This window comes from Phragmites australis, chromosome 23 (genome assembly GCF_958298935.1).
Source record: "Phragmites australis chromosome 23, lpPhrAust1.1, whole genome shotgun sequence".
NCBI classification, from domain to species: domain Eukaryota; kingdom Viridiplantae; phylum Streptophyta; class Magnoliopsida; order Poales; family Poaceae; genus Phragmites; species Phragmites australis.
In genome coordinates, this window is record NC_084943.1 from 13,973,128 (window position 1) to 13,982,114 (window position 8,987).

The window sequence follows — 8,987 nt, forward strand, 5'->3', positions numbered from 1 at the left end:
GCCCACCAGTCAGTGGAGGTATGCAGTGCTGCGGTTTGAGCGCGAGCATGTAGGAAAATTATCTAGCGCCGGGTGAGGGGGTCCCGAGCCGTTGCTGTGCTCTGCGTTTTCTCCTTCCTTCTCCCTTCCGAATCCAGCAGAAGAGGAGTGAAGGGTGGGGAGCAAAGATATAGGAGAGAGAAGGGGGAAAAGCTGCGCCGCCGCCGTGATTCTTCACCGTCGGGCGCTGCATTCCTCGCCGCTAAAGATCTTGGCGTAACTCCTCTCCGCTGCACCGGGCCGCATTGCGCGTCTCCGGCGTCGAAAATCCGGCTCGAATCGTCTGTCGTTTGCGGACGGGGATTCGTTGGTTTCTTGGTCGTTTTCGCCGATTCTGCTGCCGTTTGGGGGTTGAGAGATTCGCCGGAGCTGGGAGGCGAATTCCTTGGCGTTTGGCGGTTTCTTCCTGCCTCCGTTAGTCCTAGGAGGTTCAGATCAGGGCCGTGTGGTACTGAGGTGAGAGCTCTACTTGACTCTTGGTTAGTTGACGCCCTCTTGCCTGTGTGTTTAGAGAGTTTGGCTCAGTTTAATCTTGTTCCAGTTGGTGGCTTCTTTTCAGATAGCATACATCGGGAACGCACTTCATTTCTGGTGAAAAGGGCCTTCAGATTCTTGCGCCTGAAAAGGTATTCAGCACTTTACATCTTCCTTTTTGCACTGCTGATGCTCTTTTTTCTTTTTGCTGGCGCTTTATTAGAATGTGCCATTAGAAACGCTGAAGTAGGGAATGCCGTGCGGAGTTAATGTTGTTTTGGTCATCAGTTTGTTCCTCTATTGTATTAGTTGCGTCGGGCAAGAAACTGCCGTGTATCTAAAGATCTACCATGTTCCATTGCTCACAAATGGCTTGCTTTGTCTTTAGTAACTCACCCATTCGATTACACTTTGTGCTGGTCATATCAGGTCACGCCGGACGTAAGCGTGGCGGTAGTGGGGTGGAGTTCTTGAGCATGATGGCTCAGCAGCCTTGATACATGGTTGAATAGTTAGAGTAGGCGAAGAGGATTTCTTGATCTGTTTCGTGTTATATTTTCGTGGTGAGCCGGAGTGGAATATTTGGTTTATGGTGAAGAATTTGAGGGTAATTATTATTTCTGGGAGAGAAAATCTAAGCTTGTCCCAGTTCTTATGCTTCCAATGTCACGGACATTGAGTGGCACTGTGTTAATTCTTTCTCTCCGTCTTATGTGCATTTTTTTAGATCTTTCTTTGTTGATATAGAATTATCAAGACTTTACAAACTTTCCATATATCTCTACAGGCACAAGAACTTCCTTGAGATGATGTAGTGATCTTTACTCCCAATTGATCCTCCGTACAGTGATACATCAAGATGGAGCAAATTTCAGTGAGTTACTTCCTGCTGTTAATTACATTCATCTTCGACCCCAATGGTTTCAATTTCAGTATGTTGTGCACAAAAGTTTTCTTATCAAACAATAGTCTTTGCACAACAGTCATAACTGAAGCACTGAGAGATCTGTTTCTTTTTTTTTTTGACAACTTTTATAGCTGGGGAATCGGTACAAGGAGTGCAGGCCACGAAGAAGTAGCAACTGTCGAACTCAAATATTTGTTGGGAAAGATGTGATGAAAGAACTTGAGCAAAGGCGTTCATCGCCCAGTTTGATTGCAAAACTGATGGGAATCGATGTACTGCCACCTTCTAGTGTAGTCCATAGTCGGCATCAAGAATTTAAGGATGTCTTTGAAGTGACAGAGGAGCCACCAGAGGCTGTCACAAAAGAGAGGTCCCATCATTTCTCTAAAGGCTTGCCCAGTTTGAGACAAAGCGCGCTAAAATTAAAAAAGCTTATGCCATCAAAGACACTCTATAGAGATGATACATTTTATAGCAATGTGGAGTGCACAGATGGCCTGGATAGTTTGAATTCAGTGGAAATAAACAATCCTTTGTTTGAGAAGCGCCCTCACGACATGAACTATTCTCCAAAATATCAGTATGAGAAAGATAATGCAAGAGCTTGCAGGAAGTATCCTGTGGGTTTAGCTAATTCCTCACTCGGCGATTTCAGAAATTTATTGAGAAGAAAGAATGAGGATTTCAGCAGCATTGTTGTTTTGGAACCAAGCTTGGAAAAAGGCCATGATCCAGAAAACGTTTTTTCCATTCCATACCTTTCTCCTCTTAATAAGAGCTGCAGGAGAGGCATGAAACATGAACAATCTGAGTTTCCTGTGATGGATGATGAAAGAGTTCCGCAACATCTTTTAGGTACTGAAGATGTTAATGTGCCGAGAAATATAAGGGAAAGATACTTGACTAGCGATTTCATTGATCCACTAAATGGACAGGAAGCATCCTTCTGTCAATTCAGCACGATAGATATGAGTTGTTCTGGATCATCTCAGAAGTATTCTAGTGGGAACGGTACCTTCAGGCAAAGCAAAAGGTCATCATCAAATAGATCGCCGTTGAAAATACGCCAGCAGTATGAGGAATCTGCTCTTGGATCGAAAACTCTTGCAGAAATGTTCGCTTTATCCGATTACGAAAGACTGAAACTAAACTCAGACTCACATGCTCAGATTCGACACAATAAATTTGACCAGGACAATGGTCATAACAAGGAAGGATGCTTTATAGTTTTACCTAAGCACGCACCTTCATTGTCTCTTCAAAGCTCTTCGGACAAGAATTCTTGCTTCGAAGGACCCCATCATGGTACAAACAATCCTACATCCAGTAGTTACAGCAATGGTATGTTTCACTTCGATGATAAACCAAGACTGCTGAAGCAAATTGGCAACACCAGCGAAGATAACGTGAGGAATGCTTCCGGTTTCAAACATATTATGGCTGACAACTTCTCAACTTCTGACTGCTTAAATGAGAAAGTATTGTTCACAACAGATGAGGACTTAGTGCAACAACCTGCTGAAACTAAACCTTCAGTGTTTGACTCACAGTTATGTAGGAAACAAAAGGTATGTGTCCTTGCATCCATGAATTTAGAGAACCAGAAAAAAAGGAGTGAACCTGAGGATCTTTTATTTGTACACTCACTGAATTGTGTATCATGTTCCAATGTTCCATCCAGTTTCTTTTTCTGAGTTCTTTCCGCATACAGATTTTTCTTAGAGTACCTTTTAGAAATTGAAAATCATCTACTATATACTCACACAAACCTGCACTTTTCTACCAATAGATGTGCTTCGGTTACTGCGGTGCTCTAAATTTCTATTTCATGGCAATTTGTGAAGCTCTTTCTCAGGCAGATGTGTTCTGTTTGAGTGTAGTAAGCTACCTTTTTGGTATACCTTTTTAATTCTGTTAACTAGTTGGTAATGTTTTTTAGTGAGAACTTGTGCATTACTTCACTATTGCAAAGTATCATGATTAATCTTCACTTAATCCACTATTGTGCACTAAGCTCTGATCCAGTTTTGATCTATTGATAAGTTTGGCACCTTAAACATAAAAGATATCCGATTTTAGGTCTTAATTTACTGTATTCTTGTGTTCATATAAAGTTTGAATTGTACAACTCATCCAAGTGCTTCCCGGTGTGCTTTAGGTGACAAGATTACCTTTCCACTGTCATGAGTATGAATCAATCCCTCTTTTGGATCATGCTGATGGAGCAAAGTCTTTTAAACGCTTAAAAGAGGTTGAGCAACCGAGCCCAGTGTCCATTCTTGAGCCTCCAACTGATGAAGATAGTTGTTTTTCTGGATATTGCAAGTATGATCTGCAAGACATGGCTAGTAAGTGAGACAAACTTTACTTTCCTCCAGTAAAACAAAGGAAAAGTCTTCACTGCAGCCACATACTTTTATGGTTTTTGTAGATGGTGATGTGCAGTTCAAAAATATTGAACTCAGTATAAGTAATTACTAAATCAAGTTTAATAATTACAATTTGCACCATACTCAAGCATCATAGGTAATTAGCCTAACTAAATAGTGCTCCTTCAAAATGTTATTGTAGCATGTGGTGCTGAAATCAAACATTCTTAAAGCACTTTTATGGATTTGTGAAAACTTGATACTACAGTTTATGTATGACAAAATTCCTCAACAAATCTGTTGAAGAAATTTCCTCCATTGAAGTTTCTTCCTTTTCATTGATGTAGAGAAACAAACAGACAACCATCAACTTCGTGATGAATCTGAAGTTTCCATGTCAAGCGATGATGAAGATCATTCTGCTTACCAATTTTTGGAAGCATTTCAGGTTGAGGAAGACAGGGACTTCTCATATCTCCTCGACATACTTATAAGCTCTGGTATCATAGTCGCTGACTGGCAACTCTTGTGCAAGTCATGGTACTCACCTGGTTGCCCTGTTGGCCCTCATGTCTTCGACAGGCTTGAGAGGAAGTACAATAAAATTGCTACATGGGCAAAACATGAAAGGAGGCTTCTGTTTGACCTTGTGAATTCTATCCTTTCTGAGGTTCTTGCACCATGCATTGATGTGCACCCATGGGTGCAGTCTAGTAGACATTGTGGGCCTCTTTGGGGCCCTGAAGGGCCTGTTGAGAAGGTTTGGCAGATGATTGTCAAGCAGCGGGAAGAGTTGACCACACGGCATCCTGATGAGATGGTTCTTGATCCAAACTGGTCAGAACTTGGTGATGACATCAACATGGTTGGAAAGCAAGTAGCCAGGATGTTATGTGCAGACCTCTTGGAAGAAGTCATAGTGGAGTTCCTCTGAGGGTAGTCTCATGAGGACCCAACTGAGAACTTTGTAATTGTAACAGAGTACTAGGGCAACATGGGGTTCGCGCAAGCTTCATGCAGATTATGCTGGAAGCCTGTAATGTCATTACAAATGCACATATGCTGCATTTTTCTTCTGGTTTATGATAGGAGATGCATATCATATGTCATTACACTGGAGAGCGTAATATACAGGCCAAACGCTCGTGCAGGTATGACTGGAGTAACAGAAGATGTACTATCCAATACTTACGTGTGTAGTAATCTAGAAATGTGAGCTTTCAGTATACCTTTTCTTGTTATCCAGATTTCAGATGTAACCAATATTTAGGATCCAGTTGTTCCTATGTCCAGCACATATTAGAGGATGATAACATCTAAAGGCATGTAATCGCCAGAAGCAGAGTATTCAAATAGGGTAATAAGACGTGAGGATCTGAAAATAATTGTCCTTTTTTATTCTCATATCTAGAGCACATGAAGTGTTCAAACAGCATGGCGACCTATCGGAAGAAGTCATAGTGGAGTTCCTCTCAAGGTTGGTAGTTTCATGAGGATCTGATGCGGTAACAGAGTACTATGGCAACATGGGTTTGCACAAACTTCAAGCAGATTATGCTGGAAGCTGTAGAGCCCACGAACCTATTATTTGGTCTCATGATTGGACCACAAACACAACTGATTTTTTTATGTGCAAGTTTGAATAGCGCATCAAATTGCTCGGGGTAATTAACTTTTCAGATCTAATGTAAGGGCTAAACCTGTCTTAGCATACATGATGTGTAACGTGTATATGACCTTCAGATGTGCCTTCTCTAATTTTCTGTATGGTCTGACCAGAATTCTGTGTTAAAGGTGTTCTAATTATAGCATTGAGTGCCTATTTCTTCAGTTATATTCATATGAACAATGAAATGTTGTTTGTGTTGTTTAGCTCATTTTTTCAGAATCGCTCTGCTGTGTGCTGCTGGTGTGAAGAACATTGTTCCCTATGATTCTGATCACTGCTTTCTCCGAGCTGTGTCAGTGAACTTTTCATTTGCTTGGAGTTTGTCTCCCCAGAAATGTCATCTATATGTAGGAGTTTAAATGTTACATTGGAAGACGTGGTCCTTGCATATTATTGAACTGTGTGCTAAGGCTACAAACAAACTAAGAAAAGCAGAATTTAGGAAATGATTTGCAGTTATTTATACCCTAACGGCCGCCAGCGGTTGGCATGGCTATCTTCTTCGCGTCTGGCCTCTATGGTGTCCTTGGGATTTCAGGTGCTGTCAGTGCTCTCCCTGGGCTGCTCCTCCGCTTCCCTGACCCGGTAGGGTGGCGCGGCTTTAGGGCCTTGCCTCCGCTCCGGTTGTTTCCGCGCTGACCACCATAGTGCCTTCTTCTTGCACTACCTTCTCCACCTTTGCTTGGTGGTGGTTTGGCCTTTGGGTCTTACCGCAGCAGCCGGCTCAGCTCTGCCGCCGGTGGCCGTAGAGATGGTGGTGGGTTCTCTCTGCCACAACTCCAACCACCGGTGACTGCCCCTGCTGTAGAGCTTGGCTCCCCTCCTTAGTTCCTTCTATTGGGCCTTAAACCGTAGCCAACCCCTCACTGTCTTCGATTGTTTTTTGGTATGTATGATGATGAACTAATGCTTATGAATGCTCTGTTATGTTGAATGTGTGCTGCTGATGCTTGCTTATGATATGATGCTTGACGAATTTTACAGGTTTAGCTGAAGCACATTATGAGTAAAGCTTGATGATTAGCCACTTTGCTACAATGGTCTGCACTAATCTGAGCAAAGACGCATCTCACTTATTAAATTGACATACAATTAGGGATCTTGCCTTTGGGTAACGTTATCCTCTTGCTACGCTTACATGCACCTATGATTTCAATTTTTATTGGTTTATGGCGCTGAAAATAACTGAGGTGCTTGTTCTCACGTTAGTAGTTCAACACTACTCCTATGCTGCTAGTTAGTTAGACCTGAAATCAACTCCTACTCTTGTTGGTTTCATTCTCGAAACCCAATACATGCTAGTTCATTCTCTTTCTTGATCTCACCTTGAAACAAGGAAGAAGTTGGAAGAAAGTAAGTGAATTTACTATATTTGATGATGGTGATGCTTGCGCTCTCTTTAATCCTCCTTCTTCCTCCTCCTAAGCATAGCAATTACAATTTCTTGCATTAGCCATGCCTCTTAGCAAGAGAAGATAAAAAGAGAGGATAGGGATCACTTGTGGTCTACTCGATGCAATGCATGCATTGAAGAAAATTGTTCTGTTGACACCTAAGACACATGCGTCACTTGAAATGGAAACATGCCATGGAAACATTTGCAAATTCGGTTGTTACACTTGGGTTCCTAGCTTAGATTGGCTTGGGTCTTTTTGCAAAGTGGCCTAGGCTTCGGAATGTTCGAAATGACTTGAAATTTTATTTAGAAAAGTAAAATGATTTTCTGGAAATTCTTCTGAATGCCATAGCTGCTGAATTGTGCTCCTATAAAGGTTGGCACAGTCCAACGGCTGTAGGGAATTCAGGGGTTTAATTTTCAAAGCCAAAATAAGTTTTAAAAATTAGACATATGGGATTCTATCCTACAAAACGAGGCTTTTCCTATAAAAACAGACATTCGTTTTAAATAAAAATAATTTAGTATCCCTTCAACTGATGCATGAATGCACATGATGACATGAGTAAAGTATTAGGGTCGAAAAAATTATGGTTTGTATTAAGAGAGCTACAAGAAGCTCACGGCTATAGCACGAAAAACCAATACATAGGTATATTAGGCTATTGCTGGCATCACAGTCCATCCAATGCGTTCACAGCTTTGTGTGAATTCACCATTCCGTTTTAATAGGTTAGCTGAAACCCGAGCATTAAATTCATTGCAAAAATACATTTTTATTAGGCAAGAAGCAAATATTAATTTGCCGTTAGGATCTACAATACCTCTCACCTAAAAAGAGCCCAAGTATTATTCATAATTATTCATCATAAATGCAAGCATACACAAATTTATCCATAGACTATATTTTTTAGGAGGTGGTTTGAATTTGCTATCCTATAAATCATGAAAATGTGCAATCATACACAAATGTATCCACAAAAGATGTTTAAGGAGAAGCCTTATACTGCTATTTACTAAATCATTTTTTTAATGAAGGTATATAATAATAAGAAAACTTGGTATATGATGATTCGCCAAATACAGTTAAGATCAGGTGCAAACCCCAAAGCATGTTTCACAAACCCTATAACTTATTTTATTGCTCGACCTTGTATGTCATATTCATTAAGGGTGTGTTTAGTTGGAGAGCGAGGTTGTAGGGCTATCTATGTTTTTTTGGATGGAATGATCTAATTTTCTAGTTAGTTGAGATGAATGAGATGAGTCAGTTTTCTGTTTGGTTGGTTGGATGAGATGAGCTAAGTTGATTGTGATGATTTTTTGGTAAACACCCCAATTTGTGCACATTCATATATATGCATTCCATAAGTGTTTGTATGAATTTGTGCATGTTTGAATTCAAATTGAATTAAAAAGAGAATATCACATGAAATGAAAAAATGAATATAAAAAGAGCATTGTAAAGGAATTCACTTTTTTACCAAATAACCTAGGGTTGAAAATAATTTTAGAAATTATTACGCCACATGAGGGAATATTAATTATTTTTTCTAGATTTTTGGGAATTTCTTTGTGGCCTTAAAAATTGCTAGAATTTCTAGGAGTAGACCACTTTGGAGATTTTTATTTTGAAATATTCATGGGATATTGAGGTGAATCATTTTAAATTGTATTCATCATGAATTATAGAACCTATAGAAAAAGTATCATTATTTTTGGACCATGTCAATCTCACTGTCCAAATAGAAAAAGAGGGAAGAAAAAATTTGAAAACGGGCGGGTATTGTTCATCTGACCTTGTCATCCGCTCTAGGTGAGGAGTCACGGACGTGGACCGAAGTAGACGAGCTCATCCGGGTCTTTTTGCGGGATGAGCTTGTCTGGAAGCTTGATGGAATATTATTTTTGCTTGGACGGTCCTGTCCGCTCTGGTCCGTTAACCAAATAGTCGGCGGGGCAAAATACCATGATAGGGCAATCCCATCCACCACTTGTCCCATGAACCAAACAGACCCTAAGTACATTAAACACTCATCCTTTCTTACATTCCCTTCATATTACAAAGAAGCGAAAAAAGGTGGCAATGTGAAAGATAATTTCAACAATCCTCTAGGTTACATCGACGATTGC

General features: G+C 40.5%; 1 protein-coding gene across 2 annotated transcripts; it reads left to right on the forward strand.

Annotated features, from left to right (window-relative positions):
* The first annotated feature begins 72 nt into the window (after positions 1–72).
* Positions 73–5,174, forward strand: LOC133906272 (uncharacterized). 2 transcript variants are annotated; one of them, XM_062348130.1, is made up of 6 exons: positions 73–495; positions 581–665; positions 1,301–1,387; positions 1,552–2,988; positions 3,579–3,768; positions 4,137–5,174. In XM_062348130.1, exons 3-6 carry the CDS (start codon positions 1,373–1,375, stop codon positions 4,721–4,723), a joined length of 2,229 nt encoding a protein of 742 aa, XP_062204114.1. In that variant the 5' UTR covers positions 73–495; positions 581–665; positions 1,301–1,372; the 3' UTR covers positions 4,724–5,174. The 2 variants fall into 2 exon arrangements, with proteins under 2 accessions (XP_062204114.1, XP_062204115.1); XM_062348131.1 differs by having other exon boundaries at positions 599–665.
* Positions 5,175–8,987: the final 3,813 nt, after the last annotated feature.